This window comes from Corythoichthys intestinalis, chromosome 2, assembly GCF_030265065.1.
Source record: "Corythoichthys intestinalis isolate RoL2023-P3 chromosome 2, ASM3026506v1, whole genome shotgun sequence".
Classification (NCBI taxonomy): domain Eukaryota; kingdom Metazoa; phylum Chordata; class Actinopteri; order Syngnathiformes; family Syngnathidae; genus Corythoichthys; species Corythoichthys intestinalis.
The window spans coordinates 47,260,215-47,278,884 of record NC_080396.1 but is presented as its reverse complement, the minus strand read 5'-3'; the positions used below and the strand labels follow the sequence as shown (position 1 = coordinate 47,278,884).

The window sequence follows — 18,670 nt, the reverse complement described above, 5'->3', positions numbered from 1 at the left end:
TTACATCCATATCTATAAAGAATTCAGGGATTTATGCATTTATTCACTTTAATTTTCAATAAAAAAAGCTCTTTGTCTGTGATTCCACTCGGTCAGCTTTGACGGCCACGCCAACAATGCAGGCCCCCTATTAATCGGCCCGTGCCCCATCAATATCATTATGAAGTCTATGGCTATACAAATACATTTGGCTTGTCTTGCCTGTATTGTAAGAATAAAAGTTTATATAGGGTGATGTTGTGCTGTGAGAAATTATACCAAGCAAGATATCCAGGGCATGTTAAACATTTTACATGCTATAGAGACAAAAATAAAAAGTATTTAAAAAAAAAAAAAAAAAAAAAAAAAAACGGCCAAAAGAGACACAGGAAAGGCTGAGGATCTGAAGAGTTAAATTAAATGTTCAATTGAAGTTAAGTTAAATTTTAAATTGAGAAGGACAAATATTTTATTATAGTATTTATTTTTATTTTGTATTTAAAATACATTACTGATAATTAATGTTTGACCATGTGCTTATTATCACTCAAATGTGCAACTGATTAGTTCAGATTTGATTCTAATAATTTAAAAAAATAAAATAAAAATTAAAATCACTTTCACGTACAAAAAACGAACTGAAGAGTGACGGTTATCGCGCCGGTGTTCTGCCAGCGGCCAGCCGGTGTTCAGAGCACCGGTCGAACTATACCAATGAGGTATCCCTTACATTTTTTCCCCCATTGAGTTGGCATCCCTGTATGTGAGTCAGGGCAGGTGAGCAAATACTTTTGGTGATATATTGTATGTTACAGCCTTTCGTGAGCCACAATGACAAATCTTTATTACGTCCTTCGACTTTAGTGTTTTGATAAATGATAAAGGAAAACAGATTGCTAACCTGTGCCGAGCTAGCACACGGCTAACCCGGCGTTAGCTCGTGTTGCTATAGCTAGCAAGCGACCCCTGTGTTACCAGCAGCAGATACTGTAGTAGGTGTTGTGTTATGAACTTTCGATGTGTGAGTGAGAGTCTAAACGTGTAAGGAGTTTTCAAGACGGCGAAGGTGGTGCAGGACAAGGCATTTGTTCAATAAAAATAGGAAGGCTATTCTGCGACATTTTCAAATGGATAGACTACCTTTATTTTACAATGGGATACGCTGACAGCTAGTATTACGAGTACAGTTGTAGACTTGTCTTGCCCTTTATTTAGTCTGGGGTAATAGTAGTTTGACTAGTCCGTTATGCCAATTTCGAACACAAAGCCGTAAGAGATTTAAGATAACGCGCGTATGCACATATTTTGTGTTTATGTCACAGCAGAACGACATTAGAATTCCCATGAAGAGATCGTTTGGAGATTCTCACACCACCCACCAACGCTTACACTCATCACAGCGCCCCGCTCTTAACTTCAAGGTGATCCATTATTAAAGCCTTGAGGGCTTTCATCAAGTAATGGCGTGTGAGGATTGGCGTTTATTTTATTTGTGTATGTGTTTGACAGACGTCAGGACGCTGTTGCAGTCCGGGCAATTCCCTTCGCCGGAGGTCAAGAGAGTAACTCCCGCATTTATCATAAGTGATGAGAAGCATACGAGAGTAAAAAGCGTGTTTCTTCCTTTTTCTTTGTTACAGCGAGTATGGTAATCCTCGTTTTAAAGACACTGTCAAAAATTTGATCGGACTGGAAAGAACGCCCAGAGAAACATCAACAACCAGTCACGCAGCAACAGGAGGCACTAACAGCCAATCACAGCAGTCGACGGAAGATGAGTCTTCGATTAGTTTGTTACGTAGGTGAGTTGGTTTAGTAATTGTAGTAGTAATAGTTTTTCATAAACTTGCCTAATTGCTTTTTTGGGCTTAGCAATTCGCTTGAACACCCCCCCCCCCCCAAAAAAAAAAAAAAAATAAAATAAAAAAATTAAATAACCCATTAATGGTCTAGAGTTTTGCATAAAATGCCATAAGATGGCACCGAAACCCCAGCTAAAACAAGTTATTTTTGGAAAGCGGGTGTCCAAACTTTTTGCAGATTTCATGTGGTCAAAATGTGGGGGGCCGACCTTGGCTCACGTTCTTTACGTAGAACAGTATATTTAAACAAATTTTAGCAAGCCAATCTGTGTGTCACATTTGCTTTATTATTTTTTTTTTTATTAATAATTTCAACAATCTATCAATCAAACTAGCCTTTGTGGCGTTCTCTTTCGACTCTCTGGCTCTTGCAAAATACTGCTGCTGTGAAGTTAAACTACCTTCAAGTTGCTTCAATTTCTCTCTACGTATCTTCCCTGTAATCTTGTCGTACATGTCAGCGTGTCTTGATAGGTAATATCGCCTCACATTGAACTCTTTAAAAACAGCGACTGTCTCTCTGCAAATAAGGCAGACACAGTTGTTGCGTATTTTAGTGAAGAAATAGTCCAATTTCCACCTATCCTTGACGCGTCGGCCGTTGCAGTCATCTTTCTTGTTTTGTGTTGATTGTCGCCATTTTAGAAAATTGGGAGTAAAGGGTCACACGGGGTAATGTTGCTTAGACTGCTGCTGCGTTTTAGTGGGTAAATGAGGAGCTGCATCTAGTCTGTAAGGTACTTCATATGCTGGTAGCAGTACTGCTGAACAATTAAGTCTGTGTGCGGGCCAGATGTTATTGCTTTTGTGACAGAGGCTGGGGGCCGGATAAAATTTGAGCACGGGCCGCATTTGGCCCCCGGGCCGGACTTTTGAGATGTCTGGTATAAAGGAAGTACAGTACTGCATGTTGAATTTATACAACCCCTGCAAAAAGACAAAATACAGACTCATCATTCTGGTTGATGGTGATTGTTGTTGATGATGACTCAATTGTTTTGTTGTGTAGAAAAGCACTTTAAAGACGTGACATAATTTGGTAGTCAGTAACAATTGAATTATTGTTTCAGACCAAGCAAAGGGGAAAAATATGGGCTCTTAAGTCTGAGGAGAACATAATGACTAAATTCTTACATAAAAATGTGGAATACTCTGGCAAATGCATAGACGGAGTTTTGACTTTTGGGCTGGGGGAGGGGGGTCACAATATATTGATGACCCCAAAACGCAGTGTCAACAATAAAATTAACTTACAAGAATATGTATAATAATAAGTTGAAAATGAGCGTTTTTTTTGTTTCCCATCATTCTTGAGGAGAATTCTAAATCAGGCTGCTTAGGACAGCTATACTTTTCGCCAAGCTGATCATCCATTGAATATGGTACGCCCGCCGGTGTCGTGCCAATGTAGTTACCTCAGTCAAAAATTGAATCCCCTGGGCGGAGCCATATGGAGGTAGATTTGTGTCTTCATTACTCGATTTAGAAAAAAATGTGTTTGAATGCAAAAATAAATTTGAAACTCAAAAAAATGCATTTGAAAGCTATTTTTCTTTGAATTTTTGTTTTGATTGAAGTCAATTTTTTTTTTTTTTTTGATTGAAACAACTTTTTTGATTGAAGTAATGTTTTGTGTTTGGGCCACATTTTGGCTTGGACATTTGTGTCTTTATTATTCAATCAAAAAATAAGTTGCTTCAAACAAAAAATATATATTATCAAACGAAAAATAAATTCAATCAAAAATAGAAAAATTTCAATCATAGAAAAAAGGTTTTGAATGTGAAAAAATATTTGAGACTCAAATATTTGCATTTGAACACTTAATTTTTAATTTAAAAAGTATTCCTTGATTTTAGCAATCCTTTTTGTTTTTGGGCCATAATATGGGTAGGACATTTGTGTCTAAATCATTGAATCCCCAAAAAGTTGCTTCAATTCCCCCAAAATATTTTCAAACAAAGAAAAAAATCATTTGAAAGATAATATTGCCCTCACCTAATTAAAAAAAAATATGCAAAGCAAATGACTAAGGTGCTAGTCACATAATCTGTTTGAAAAATAATTTTGACCCATTATAAAAATCTTTTTTTTTTTTTTGTTCATTTCATTCATTTTTGTTGTTTGCTTTAATGCTTTACAACTTTTATACATATTTAGGAAAGTCAATTACAGCAGCCCCCCCCCCCCCTTAAACTCCGCTTATGGGCAAATGCACAACTACTTTGTATTAGAGCTTGTAGTTTCTATGGCAAAGATATAATAAGGGACAAACAGTGCTCTTTATCAATCTTCCTCCTAGAGTTGGGTTGATGAGGCACCACAGGGGCCCAGGCACATTGGTTGTAATGCACCGATCTTTGTATTTTTCAGGAGCATGTTCTGATAAGACGACGAAATTGAGAAATAAAAAATACTTTTTTACAGACATGAGAGCGAAATAATCCCATACCGCAGAGTGCCTTCTTGTATTTTACTGTTCTTGAACTAGCTCCATTTTGCAGTCTCTCAGCAGAGGGAATTTTGCTCCAAAGGTTGTAGTTTTAATGCGATACATCCCATTGGTGGTCTCCCAATTGTGTCTGATTGTTGTAGCCCTGAGGTTCTTAACCTGGGTTCAATTGAACCCGAGGGGTTCGGTGAGTAAGTGCAAGGGGTTCGGTGAAGTTTAAGACACACAGTTCTTATTATCATACTCTGACTAAAGGCCAAGTGTCATTTTAGACTAGGTTTTGGATTGGGTTGCCTCCTATTTACTTGCGCTTTTCAATTTCTTTCAACTCCTAGCCCTATAGCTAATGGGAGAAGAAACTGCTTTGCTCAGTGGAAGGTTGACTCACACTTGGTATGAGGAAGTATAACAGAGCTACAGGCAGCGTGCACTGCGCAGATTAATAAAAAAATAAAAAAAAAAAAAAACATTTGCGTCACATTATACGCCATGAAAATAGTATGCGATGCAAGGATGTGACCATAAAATGAGAATGTAGATATGATGAACAACCACAATGGGAGTATATCAAACTCCTATGAGATACATTAAAGCTGTTCAGACCGAAAGGACACGCAGATTCCTATTCTCTGTGTCTAAGCAGGTGAACAGGACAGGTTAAAAGTTCAATAAATAAAAAATATATAAGAATGTATACATGAAATTCTATTTTCCAATATGAAAATTAACTGCAAAACAACAAATTTATAGTAAATTTGATATCTGAATACATTTCAACGGGAATTCGCTTGCTAGCTTAGTTATATCGGTTTTGAATTTGAATAAAAAAAGGCTTCATTATTTAAATTCCGAAGGGTTTGGTGAATGCACATGTGAAAATCGTGGGGTTCGGTACCTTTAACAAGGTTGAGAACCATTGTTGTAGCCAGATCAGCTTTGCAGTTGGAGCCTTGTCATGGGCCATTTTCGTAGAACCCCCCCACAAATTTACAATTGGGTGATCTGGGCTATTGGCAGGTTTTGATATTGACTTTGTGTATCTATCTTCAAGGAATCGCTCTGGTTTCTGATCAATGGCCATATCCTCTTGAAATTTTTTTTTATCATACCACAGTATCCTCTCAACTGCTAGAATAAGAAAGGTGTCCAAAATGTTAACATAAACTCACCATTTAAAATGACTGTAGTTTAGAGTCATGCCAATGACCTGATTTTTTTTCTACACAATTGAACAACTACAGTTGGTCAACATCCTCCAAATGTATGATTATTATTATTATTATTATTATGATCATTATTTTTGCCAGGGTTGTAAAATTGTGGATAATTAAAATTATTTTTTTCTTGCATTAATTAATGTACAGTACATTTAGTTTTTTTTCCGAGATGGCGCCTTTGAGTTCGCAGCCTGCTACACGAGAGCCGCTGCTTTTTTGTTGCTATTTTTTGTGATCTTTTCAGATCATTTTTTTAGTAATAGTTTTTTCTTGTCATTTAGTGTTTGTTGTCCCTTGTAAATACTGCAGCATCTTTAGTAACCTGAATATTTCTTGCAGAAAATACTTTTCTTGTGTCAGATGGGTACAGAGCCAGCCTTGGTGCCAGTGTAGAGAAAAATAATCTGCACTCACAGTTTAATAATCTACCCACGATTCAGTAATATGTGGGTACAGATTACCAAACTGGGAAGGTGGGAAACATTGCCCTTCCAAAACCTTTCAAGAAACTCCTCGAAATGGCATATTTGTTAATGCATCATCAATGAGTGTCAGCCATTTTCAACACATCATCATTTTCCCCCCTTTTTACTTTTTTTTTTTTTTTTTCAAATAATGATTATTTTACATCTATATCAGATTCTTCACATATTTCCACCCAATATAAGTTTAACTTTTAAGTCCTATTCGTAGTTATACACATTTTTCTAAATCGTTGGTCTCATGTGTCTGCTAAAACATAGAATAATAGCTTTTACTTTTGGGCTATATTTTAAGTGTCAGCTATATGACCACTTTGCTTAAAGAAAAATGCTGCTTTGCAATAATTTTGCTTTCCACAAAAAATTTATTTTGATTTTTTTTTTTTTATGTTTTAACTAGAGCTCAAAGAAATACAAATAAGGCCAGATTTGGATTCAGAACCCCCAAATTACATGAGAACAAGTGTTTCCATCAAGGCAACAATTGTTTTTGCTGACAAATTCTTTTCACCAAATGACTGTTGTGCATATTGTCCACTAGTCGGCGCCCAAGCACCTCAATCCGGCCTCAACAGACTGTCGTTGCCTCAGAGTTTCTTTCTCCACAGAAGAGCAAAGACAGCAACAATAGTATGTTTTTCAGTTCTTGCAATAAATACAAATCAAAGTTAGAATTTCCTAAAATGCAGACGTTTTTGCCCACAGGTGTTTGTTCACCTGTTAGACGTGTGTCTGTAGTGGCGTATGACTCCCTGAGTGAGCTGAGAGTGCACCTGCATAATGACAGTTTGAGTACGTCATCACTGGGATATATTATGCAGGAGGTGATGTTTACAGGTCATCATAATTAGTTGCTAAAGTCAGTGTAAATGTTTTCCCTAAAGTTATTCTTTCCCCCCCTCTTTCTTAGTCTTCTTCAGCTACAAATAAAGCGTCTTCCTCACTGGAGACGATACGTCATGCTAATCAAATCCCCAAGAGCAATTCCAACAGGACCAAGTCCAATGAGGAGCCAGAGGAAGAAAAAAGAAGGACTTGGATGGCCTTCAGACTGAAGAAGAAAACAAGCAGAGTGATTGTCCGTCGTGCCCATAGCAGGGAGAAGACGACGTTGTCAGAACCCAGTGAGCTCCAAGCAAACTCTGTCATCATAGTACTTGCCACAACCAAGTTGTGTCTCAATTATTATTTTCTTCCAGTTGTTTTGTCCAGTGAGGACGACGAACTGGGTGAATGTGATGAGAGCAGACAGTCAGACCAAACTTTACCTGTGGATCAGACACCTTATAAAACACCAGGAGTAGACCCACAGCAGCAATCCTTCCTGGAACTGGAGTTTTTAACGTTTCACACTGGCTTGATGCATACGGATGCCAACGGGAAGATGATGGTAACATCTAGGGCTGAACGATATTGGAAATAAACGGACATTGCAAGTTTTTGGGGGTTTGCGATATTTTGTGATATTAAAACTAAAAGAATTTGATGAGATACTTTGGTTGTCTCACCATAACCACATTGTACCCAGATAGCAGACCGACGTTGAAAAGATGTTGAATCAGATTTACACTAGAGTCATTACATTTTTCCTCTTTATTCTCCATATTGACTTTATTTTTGTCAGAGATGCCAAAAGTAGCTCCACCAGTTTCACCAATGAGATGTCGCAACAATAATCACAACTCCATTATACCAGTCAGACTCAAGCTGGCGGTTCTTCTATCACGCCAGCCTGTTCAATCACGTCGTCTTTAAAGCACCGTAAAAAATTATGTATTTGCTAGTATGTGCTGGGAAAAAAATCCTTAATTAAAGAAAAAAACAAAAACAAATGTATTTGCTAGTGTGTGCTGGGGGAAAAATTCCTTAATTAAAGAAAAAAACCAAACTAAAAGTTACTCACAATGTTACTCATTACTTGAGTATTCTTTTCACTAAATACTTTTTATTTGTACTCGAGAGTATTTTTTGAATGATGACTCCTTTAACTTGTGTAATATTATTTTGAAGTGACACTACTCTTACTTGTGTACAATTTTTGGCTACTCTACCCACCTCTGATAAAAGGGACCCAGGCCATGTCACTGCACACTGGCTGCTTTTATGAAGCAAGAAAAAAAACAAATTGCACGTCTTCCGATAGGATTATTGCGCATGCGCACATTGCGGTGGCAATGTTCAAACGATATATTGTGCAGGCCTAGTGAGATATAGTGCGTCATAATTAGAGAAACTGAGTTTTAACGAGTCATTGGCGTCTTTTTTTGCAGATTACATCAAGTGGAATTGTTTTCCGTTTTAAAGGTACCCAAGATTTTCTCAGAATTGTGCATTTGTGTGTCAGAATGACCGATGTAACGGAGCCCTTGTCCAACAGGAGATGAAGGTGGCGAGGTCACTGTGGTTGCATCACAATTGCGTGGATACGGTTTATGTGATGGCGGACTAGCTCTGGGTGGGACTCTGCTCGATAATATTACTGGGCCAGCGCCATCATTGCTCTTCCTGTGGGTCACGGATGCTCAGGCCAACTTGCTGCACAAAGAGATGGCCTTCATCCAGACAAGCAGTGCCTCAGGTAAAATTGAGTGACTGTCATTGATTGGTTGCTAACTGCCTGATGAATAGTGACAAAGATCTATCTGCTATTTAACCCTTTGTAGGGCACTCATTTAAATGCTATGGGGGGTAATCAACTTAAGATGGTTATTTGGGGCCATAACCAGCGTGTGTTTCTGGTTTTATTCATTTTAATCTTTTCATGTTAAAGATAAATTATTTAAGAAAAATAATAGAATTCAGACAGTGTCCACATATATGGACATCACATTTTGGGTTAGGGTTAGGTTTATCTTTTACCAAATGTTGATATTGTGGCTTACATGAACTGGTCTTTATGGAGTTAAGATTTTTTTTAAATTATCAAAAATAGTCACTTGCCCTTCAAATGGTTTTAATCAAATATAATGTCCCATGTGAAGCAATAATGAAGTGGTTCCCCCAGGGGCTACAGGACCACCGTGTCCCATACTTCTACTGGTGATGACAGAGCAGCTGTCTGAGTGCAAGGTTGCACTGCTCACATCTATGTTGGAATTGAAAGAGTTCAGACAAGCCTGCTCCCCCTCAGCAAATGGACTGACCTCCCCACTTAGCTGGAGTGATGTGCTACTAATCATCCATAACTGCTGCACACCACTGGATGAACACCTCCTTTATCTGTTGGGACAGTCGCCAGTAAGAATAACCACGTCTGTTCGCCTTGCTCCCGTCGGCAGTGCGCTGGGGGTGGTTCATCTTTCATGCACTATTGTGTCCTTATAACAGGAGATGTCCAGTCCGCTTGAACAAAGATCCAGGAATCGGGAAGGTGTTCTGCAGCTGTCTACCAGGTCAAACACTTAATTACACTTCACTAGCAACTTGTTTACGGGGGGGTCAAACTCGTTGTTCAGGTAGGGCGGGGTGCTATAGCTAAAAAACTGATTCCAATCTAGGTATTTTATAGAATTCTTTTGATGTAAATAGATGTTTATTTATGTAACTTTTTCAAAAATAGAAAAATATTATATGCATTATGCAAAGCAAATGTATTTGTATAGCAAAATTCTACACAAGGTAAATTCAAAGTGCTATACATCAAATGAAAATCAGAAAGTCACAATTAGAACTATAACACAAATGATACATAAATGTTGCGTGATTATGAGCAAGACCGTTAAAAACTCTTGCTAGCCAGTTTCTTCCTAGCTGTTAGTTTAGCTTTTAGCCAACAATACACGTTTGGGTGGGTTGTCACATCATCAGCAGTTTAAAGAGCATACGACAGGAGAAAAAAAGTCTTAAATTGCATCATTATGTGAATTAGAATCTTATTTTGAGACGAATCGACTATATACAACAATTTAGCAAAGCGCAGATGACGAGAATATAGTCTTTTAATCTGCCGTTTAGCCACGCCTACCATTATAGGGCTTTACCGTCCCCAACAGGTGGATGACGTCAGCGGTAGACTGGGCTCATCGGTTTTACTATTCAGCCCATTGAGGGGGAATTATTCAGAACGAGGAAAACGCGATGAAGAGAGCCGCAAAATGTCATTGTTTCAGTCTCTCTACTCCAATACTTTTACAGGATATTCTTTTTATCAAAGTATTTTTCCCCAATAGCTATATAAATGGCTTGAGAAGGACCAGTCAGCCCGTCGAGGGGGAACTATTCACAACGAGGAAAACGCAACGAAGAGAGCTGCAAAATGTCATTGTTTCTGTCTCTTTACTTCAATATTTTTACAGGATATTCTTTTTATCCAAGTATTTTCCCCAATTGCTAAATAAATGGCATGGTCATGACAAATAACAGTCTTGTGCTAAATGGAATATGAAATAATAAAAATGCATATATTCAGGACGACATGGCAAAATTACTCCATAATGGTCAAAACTCTTGACTTCACCTTTACTGTCGCACCTCCCGAACGATATTTTATGACACCTAAATCGGACATGTGTCATTTCCCTTCTCCGGCTTCGGAGAATGTAAACAAACCAAAAGGCGTGACGGCTAGCCGACATGCTAACCCGAACCTAGTGATGTTTCAAAGTCTTCGAAGCGGAAAATCACACATAACTAGCCTGGATTTATTGACATGATGACTGGGTTGTCGATTGTCTTCGCGGATCGGCAAACCGCCCAGCGGAGAGCAATTTACAATTCGTTCCCCGGAGGAGGGTGGCTGCAGTTGTTGTGCAGCTAACGTTCTGCTAATGTGCATGAGGAGAGCTTTTTACATGCCTATCAATGATCACACGTAAGTAGTCCTTTATTTAAAGAAAGTTTGTAGTGTTTACTTTGTAATCGCTGTATTCGTATTTGACATAATACAAAACAAGATGTTTACTCACTTCCTCGTAAGTCCAATGGTCCCAGAGTAAATATCCACGGTGAATGGGAACCTTTTGATACCCCAAAAAGGCGCATACGCCTCTGCCTCATACAGAATGATTTTTCTGCAGCCGTTTGGCTGGCGTGATGCGAAAAATAAACGTATTAATCCGCAAAATCAGCTGAATCCTTCGTCCTCATACACAACAGTACGCTGTATAGTGAAGAGGACGTCTTCTACCGTACACGTCACAGCGCCCTCCTCCTCAATGCAAGACCGAAGCCGGAAGTAGCTCATTTTCATGGCGCGGGATTAAAAAAACTAAATAAATATAGCGATCGCTTCTACACACATCCAAGCGATCCATATCATTCAGGAGCATAAAATACCGCGTGTATAATGAAATAAACATGCTTTTTCGTGTCACATGCACTTTAAAGGATTCAAAGGACTTTTACTATCACTGTACAGGGCACAGTGAAATCGTTTACCAACAGCTCTCAGTTGTGTACATTGTATTGATGCAATAAAAAATTAAAACACTATGAAAGAAAAACAATTTAGGGCAGTAAAAAAACATAGTGGAGTGCAGGCAGTGGGCACACCAACTCTCCCTATTTGGAGAGTATCGAACCTATGTCTGTCATCGCTGTGTTTCAGAGTTAATTACTGTCAAGCAATGCGTAGATGTTCGGTTATGGACTTGTGGGGAATACATCTAAATGAGTTCTTCAGTGCAATGCGTTAAATAATTGCAGATCATGTTAATTTCCTACCAAAAAGCAGTAGCCTTGACTTTCCTATTCATTCTGTCTGCTGGATTAAGTCCCCTATCGGGCATGTTTAGTCTTTTTGTTTGACATCCCTGGTTGAACACCAGTCTTTGAAGCATTTATGACTATGGGACATACTTTGGCGGACAGGTTGATGCAGTATCCGGCACCTCCCTCCAAAGGCCGGATCACGGTGACAAAAGAGGACTTGGCCTGTCTGGAAAGTGGCAAATACCTTAATGATGTCATCATCGACTTTTACCTCAAGTGAGTCATCAGAAAGAGTCAAAGTATTGCATGCCTCCACTAACTGGTGTCATCACCCAGGTACCTCCTTCTGGAGGGTGGTGGCCGCGACGTGGCTGAGCGAAGTCACATTTTCAGTAGTTTCTTCTTCAAACATCTCAGCACACATCAAATCTCCAGCAATGACACTTCTGTAGTCCCGTAAGAATAAGTTATGGCATGTTGATGAAGGAATTGTAAACTTAACCACCAATATAAGGAGAATTTTATGTTTTGATTGTCAGAGATCAGTACATAAGGCACCAGAGGGTGAAGACATGGACTCGCCATGTTGACATTTTCTCTAAAGACTTCCTGTTTGTGCCCATAAATAAGGAGTAAGTAAAGTTAGCAATAAATAAATAAATCCATGAATTGTTTATGCGAGACTATTGTTTTGCCCGCACTTACTGGGTACTTCTGGCAGAGCTCACTGGTTCCTGGCGGTGATATGTTTCCCTGGTCAGGAAGGTGCTCGGTATGAGAAGCGTACAAGTAAGCTCATTTACAAAACCGCATTTCAATAAACACACATCAGCAGCTGCTTGCATGACACGGCAATCCAGAATGGCATTTTAACATGTGCTCCCTTGTTCTTAGAAGGAGTCGAGATCTTCAGTAGAAGAGCAGAGCAGCCACCGGTAAATATCACAGGCAAACAAGGAGGGGTGGAAATGTTCGCCACTTAATTGATATATCATAGAAACTCGGCAAATTCGCTCTTGTTGGTGACATCATTAGTTTTTTCAATAGCAATTCAATAATTAGTTGTATCAATATTACGAGGCTTTGCCTTGGAGTTCAGCTTGACAATAGCCAAATAGAAATACATTTTTAGCATGTTTGGTAGCAAGACAAATCTACCTGACGTAAGGCTTAAAGTCAGTAATGAACTAAAACTATTTGTGAAATGACAAACAGGTCTAATATTTCAGCATATGTGGATTAGTGCTCTTTATTCCAGAATCTGATTTATATGAGAGTATAAATGTAACCAGAATCTCATGACTGGTTGTGCCAGTAGACACAAAATCAAGCATTTGGGATAAATGCTGCTACACACAAGCTTAAGTTTTATATTCTGTTTGGGTCAAAATTGACTGGTTTTCAAGTTTGGGTACGCAAATATCAATGGTCCTTTTTACATATCCAAACTTTAAAATGGGTCAGTTTCACCCGGGAACAATATATGCAAAGGTTGAGTATTTTCTGGCTGATTTAAACCACAGATCAAATTTAATCCAATAGCAAAAATATGGGCAAGTTTCGAACAGAACACAAGGATTGAAAGTGTTGGTACCCCTCTGTTGATGAACGAACAACCAACAGTGGTGATAGGATTAGTTTGAACAAATGAATGAAATAACGTTAGCCAATGAAAATCAAGACATTCAGAAATTCAGTACATAATACTTATTTTAAAAGAACCTTTTGCCATTTTTAGGTGTTATTAGCTTCACTCTGGCTCATTGTTTCAAGAGCCAAGACCTGCAACTGTCGCCAAGCTTTTTGACACTAGGCAGCGCAATTGTCTTTAGAATACTTTGATAGTCTTGAGATATCGTTGTGCTCTACACAAATTCAAGACATCCGGTGCGGATGGATCAAACCAGCCCAGAGCATGACTGAGACTTCTCCACATTTCATAGAAGGAGAGTGTACATTTCAATGACCACTGTGTGTTCAACAGAAGATTACTAATAGATGTCGTCCAGGGCCAGGACCATGTTCATACCATGCTAACATGTTTTACCATGTATGTAAGTAATATAAATGTGGCTCTGGAATTTGCCAAGATGGATGATGACAAGCCACAATGTTTCTAATACAATGTCCTATGTTGGCTGTCGCTTTACAAAGTTCAGCGTATGATTGTATGATTTACACATGTGTTCATGGTATTGCTAAGACATAGTGGTTACAGAAATGCGTTTCATATTCAGTTCAAAGAGCACGTTTGACTAGTACTTGCTCTGTAGTGTAGTTTTGTGCCAAGTTTCTATACAATCAAAAATGAACATTGACAAAAAAAATTTTTAAATAATGAACAAAGAAAAGAAATTTTAAGTTTGTATCAAAATGGTAGTAAAATGAATCATTATATTTTAGTGTTTCAGCAAGTGTTTAACCAAATATTAACATCAAGTGTCTGTTTTCAGACATGTACTGAGCAAGGCTGCATGAGGGAGTTCACATTGACGCGGTCAGTGTTCTGCCGAATTGGTGAATAGTACCATGGGACATCATTGGATTTTGACCATGTTTCCTGTTTGCCTTAAGACCGTGCATTCTGGTCATGGACTCTCTGCAAGTGCAGCAGCATGAAAATATTTCCAAGCTTCTGCGAGAGTCAGTCTTCATCAGTTGTCACTTTGCAAGGGTTACCTGAGTAAGAATAACAACAGTTTGTGTGTGTGTAGTTACTTGCAGGTGGAGTGGGAAGAACGAAGGGGTCAACATCGTGTCTTTAACTCCAAGAGTATGTGTAGTTTCAGCTGCCGTGTTGCACAGCAGGACAACAGCAGCGACTGTGGTTTATACCTGCTGCAGTATGTGGAGAGCTTCTTTCAGGTGACAATAGCGAATTACAATACTTAACATTTTCGTTGTGCCATCATCTGTGAATGTTTAAATAAAAAATAACTTGCCTGACTGTTTTGAGTCAATGGGGAGTAAGAGTACAGTTACGGGTGCTTTCCAATGTGGAGAGCAAAAGTTTAGGGGGGAAAAACTGCTTATGTGTTGTTTCTAAATGTTAAATTGTAACTGCTGGCATGCCTTTATAGCAAGCAGTTTTCAATTTTTGTACGAAATAAAAACACATGTCTGCTAAAAATAATACATTGATATCTTGTGCTCCCCAGAACCCTGTGGTGCACTTTGACCTCCCTCTGCTTTTGGGCAACTGGTTTCCGCAACAGCAAGTGCGACAGAAACGTGAAGAAATCCGCTGCTTGATAATGAGACTCCACAAGAATCAGTCTCAGGCTGAATGATTTGATTGTCTTTTTGTTATCTCACAGTTTTGTTAATTGTTCATAATAAAAGATGCCTTAGTTGTTATATGAAGCCTTTCATGATTATTGATTATTTTCTCTTTGGGAAAACTGCAGTGACTGATCTTGGTATGTCGGATGAGGTCAAAGGTCAGGTACAAGAGCGCCGCAGACTCTCATTCAGCTTACAGCTCGTTCATTTATCTCCACGTTATTTCTTCTCTTTCAACAACATCATTTTCAACCAAACTTCTAATTCATCATTGTGGTGTTGGACAACACCAGCATGAATACTATACTGCTGTGTAAGCTTTCAAACCAAATCTTAGCATTTTTATGTGAGTTTCAGCTTTGTGAGATGTGGAGCCTTGTCCCACTTCTGCTGTTCAAAATGATTTCTGATGTCAATATAATCAGTTCATATCATTTCTTACTCTGGCTTCCTTTGGTCTTGGTCCTAAGTGGAACCTGTGTGGTACTCATGCCGCCGTAGCCTTGACTAATCTTCCCAATGGGAGGGGAAGATTAACGGATTTGTATCCCAGACTCCAAAAATAATCTATGTCCTTAAGATACTGATCCTGATCGGCTGCGCCCAATTGACTTTAAAGTAAAGCAAGCGTCGTGGGGGTGACGTCGAGTATTTTCTGCCGTGATCTTTAGACAAGCGTACCGCAGTACTCGAGTTTGTCTCCTAGTGTCTATTAAGCTGATTATCCAATAAAAGATGTCCGCTTTTGTTGACGTAGTGGCGGTGGAGGTGTTAGGAAAGCTGCAAGTACATTCATGTTCTTTGAGTTCAACGTGACATGACTTTGACTAGCACAAAGACTACACATGATAAGTGTTATTAACATTTGCATTGTTAAAGTTGTTGAACACAATACAAAGTGGCATGCACAAAATCATACATCATTGGAAATCACGTGCACATCAGCACAGGGGCTGGCATATCTGCGTAAGATTACTGAGGTTCTAGATTTAGTACACATTCTTATGTAGTTTGTTTTACGGAGTTTGTTTGAATTTTCTCCAGGTACCCCCTACATCCCAGGAACATGCATTCTATGTTTATTATAGTGTGGAGTGTATAGTTGTTTTTCTAGGTGCCCTGTGGTTCTCAACCAGTCATTTGGGATGGACTACAACCCTAATCAAACCCAAAAAGAGGACAAAAATAGATGTCCAAGTGGATGCATTTGTATAAACGATCAATAGAAGACGGAAGGTTTTTGATATTTTTGCATCATCACCAAAATGCTGTAAATACTTTACAAACCTTTTCCATCATGAATGTCAATTGTGCAACTCAATTGATTTCAGAAAATCTTTTAAGTGGGAAAATTAAAAATGCACAACTGAAATAATTGTAATTGGGGATGTTGTAATAGGGGATGTGGCTATGTTGAGAATTGACTGGTCACATTCAAACTCAAAAGTCAGCAACTAAGAAGTCTCTCTGATTAACTTAATGATTTGGTTTTTTTTTTAAAATTGCTTCCTAGCAAAATTCCAACACTAATAATTAGAATTTATTTTGGAAATTCCCTGCACTTTGTCTAAGACTGCAGTTCTAGCTAAAGAAATATGGCTCCAAAATCAGGATGTAGCTGTCATTATCGCCTTGAGTGCCTTCCATTGATTAATCATGTTCTTTTTGTGGTGAGAGTGTCATCGTCCGCTGATTCGTCACCTGTGCCAGCTATTGTCCACAGCCAAAGACTTCAAGTGAATCTGATCCCGAAGAATTTTGAATGCCATATGAGTTTGTTAGCTACTTTGTGTTTTTGATAGCATTTTTGTCCTCCATGGTGGAGTGATTTTTTTGTGTTCGATCCTCCCTTGTTTGTTTTTACCATGAGTGAGAGTTTGTGAAACTCTTTTTAAACCAAGAAAACTCTGCACCTGAGTCCTGCCTTGAGTCCAGTCCTGACAGTTTCATGAAACCACAACACGTTTCTCCGCATTTGTGTTGAGGATTCATTAGTGTCTGATGATGTCAGCTGAACTATTAGTCCACTAGTGCTGAAAGTTTCATCGGTTTTATATCAAAATTGTGAATTTAGACATCATAATTTTTAAATCTGCAGGGCCATGATTTATTTACTGTATTGTGCACTTGACTAATCCAGCATCTCTTGTGCTGACCAATAAATCTTCTAATTTCTGGCCCTTTTGACTGGAAATATTTTCATTTCACATTTTCAATAGATATACAATTTTTGTATAAATATGAATAACACTTTAGTGTCTTATGTTTTGATTGTATGATATAATTCCATCAGGTTTGTAAATATGACAGAATTTTGCATTGGAGCTTTATTTGAAGAAAATGATCAATTGAATCGAAATCACAGGCCAGAAAAATTGCAATTGCAAAAAAAAAAAAAAAAAAAAAAGAGGAACAACTGAAATGTAATAAAAGGTGGCAGGAGTGTGGTAACTACCATTTTTACCTGAATTTGAACGTAATTGGTTAAGCGTGTTCTAATGGCGTACCGCAAGCAACACGTCACTTCCGCTCATTAATATTCATGACATTAGCTACTGTTGCTAAGTAGGGACAAGTAACCGTTTGTCCCTAATAGGAAATGAATGGAAATCGTGTACGAAGGAGATGTTTACAGAGCTAAACCTACCAATTCTCTCTGAAAATGATGTGCCTGGTGCCAAATTCACTGGCAAAGATGTGGAAGGACACAAAAATGTTCAGTTAAAGAGATGGCTTGAGTGTTGAAGGCTGAAAAAGACGAAAAAAACGAGCCGACCTAAGCATAGCTTTAGATTTTTTATCGACGCGACTAACAATGACATTCTCCTGTTTCAACAAGCTATCCTTTACCCTCAGCCCTGTCTTTCTTATATATCCTCTGGTTGTCCTACATCTCTTACCGTTCTTGGGGGTAATTTAGTTAGCTTATCGCAAATGCTACTCGGTGAAAGCCAACGAACACTTTTAATTTTTTCATTGATAACACATCTTAATTCTATAATTTATTTACACTTCCCCCTTACTAAAGTTTTTCTTATATACATATAACAGAAACGATAACAGTGGCAGTCAGATACCATTGCAATTCTTTTCAGGTCATTCATTGTCAGACAGAAGCTGTACGGCACAACGTTACGCTAAAAAAATAAGTTAAAAATATAAAAATGGCTTACCTCTTTGTCCTCTGAAAGACCATGCCAACCCAACATAATGTTTACTGCATATGAAATGTGAATGGATTAACCGAGCTGGTATTGAAGCCTGCGCAAGTTGATTCGGTCTTCACATTTTTTCCCTCCCAAGTTTTTGGTTTCCGGAAACGTATGAAGAAAACATCCTTCATATGTCGTAATGTCTAGAGTCGTTTCTACAAGTTCCAAAAAAGCAATGCGTGATCGGCATGTTCGTTTTTGAAAGATTACAGAGAAAAGTAGCACAAATTACGTTCTGTCTATGCGAGGGCGGGTCTATAATGTCCCACTTCAGCTTTACTTCCGCTTTACGATGCGATGTCACGGTCTAAAAATAGCCTGCGTGCGGTACAGCATTAGGGTGTGCACACTTGTGCAACTTCATATTTCAGTAGTTTACTTAGTTAATTCATAGTAAATGCAACAAGGAACAAAAAACCAAAAAAAAAACAAACAAAAAAAAGACCAAATGAGTTCCAGCGTCATTTGACTACCGGGTAGTGTGACACAAGAAATAAATTGAGGAAGCCGGGTCAAGTAAATAACGTCTGCCCGC

At 38.5% G+C, this 18,670-nt stretch overlaps 2 protein-coding genes across 7 annotated transcripts in view; one reads left to right on the top strand and one right to left on the bottom strand.

Moving 5' to 3' along the window:
* ftcd (formimidoyltransferase cyclodeaminase) overlaps window positions 1-11,142 on the bottom strand; it is a 29,912-nt gene extending 18,770 nt beyond the window's left edge. Inside the window, exon 1 of the mRNA XM_057821786.1 lies at window positions 10,897-11,142. The gene's annotated coding sequence lies outside the window, so the exon portion shown is untranslated. The remainder of the gene's footprint in view (window positions 1-10,896) is intronic.
* LOC130906940 (sentrin-specific protease 7-like) lies at window positions 629-17,099 on the top strand. 6 transcript variants are annotated; one of them, XM_057821737.1, is made up of 21 exons: window positions 629-756; window positions 1,305-1,400; window positions 1,489-1,532; window positions 1,620-1,781; window positions 6,534-6,622; window positions 6,698-6,816; window positions 6,903-7,116; window positions 7,192-7,382; window positions 8,263-8,296; window positions 8,370-8,570; window positions 9,006-9,229; window positions 9,320-9,384; window positions 11,801-11,917; window positions 11,978-12,097; window positions 12,181-12,273; window positions 12,363-12,430; window positions 12,536-12,576; window positions 14,095-14,138; window positions 14,216-14,284; window positions 14,356-14,506; window positions 14,800-17,099. In XM_057821737.1, exons 2-21 carry the CDS (start codon window positions 1,323-1,325, stop codon window positions 14,929-14,931), a joined length of 2,256 nt encoding a protein of 751 aa, XP_057677720.1. In that variant the 5' UTR covers window positions 629-756; window positions 1,305-1,322; the 3' UTR covers window positions 14,932-17,099. The 6 variants fall into 6 exon arrangements, with proteins under 6 accessions (XP_057677720.1, XP_057677711.1, XP_057677680.1 ...); XM_057821728.1 differs by having other exon boundaries at window positions 8,997-9,229; window positions 12,539-12,576; window positions 14,800-17,098; XM_057821697.1 differs by having other exon boundaries at window positions 8,997-9,229; window positions 14,800-17,096.
* Window positions 17,100-18,670: the final 1,571 nt, after the last annotated feature.

Bases quoted from the DNA above. Each gene is read 5' to 3' on its own strand.
- LOC130906940 (XM_057821711.1), top strand. From the start codon at position 1,323: ATGAAGAGATCGTTTGGAGATTCTCACACCACCCACCAACGCTTACAC. The intron at 9,230-9,319 runs GTAAGAATAACC...TCCTTATAACAG, and splicing joins ATCTGTTGGGACAGTCGCCA to GAGATGTCCAGTCCGCTTGA. The intron at 14,507-14,799 runs GTGACAATAGCG...TGTGCTCCCCAG, and splicing joins ATGTGGAGAGCTTCTTTCAG to AACCCTGTGGTGCACTTTGA.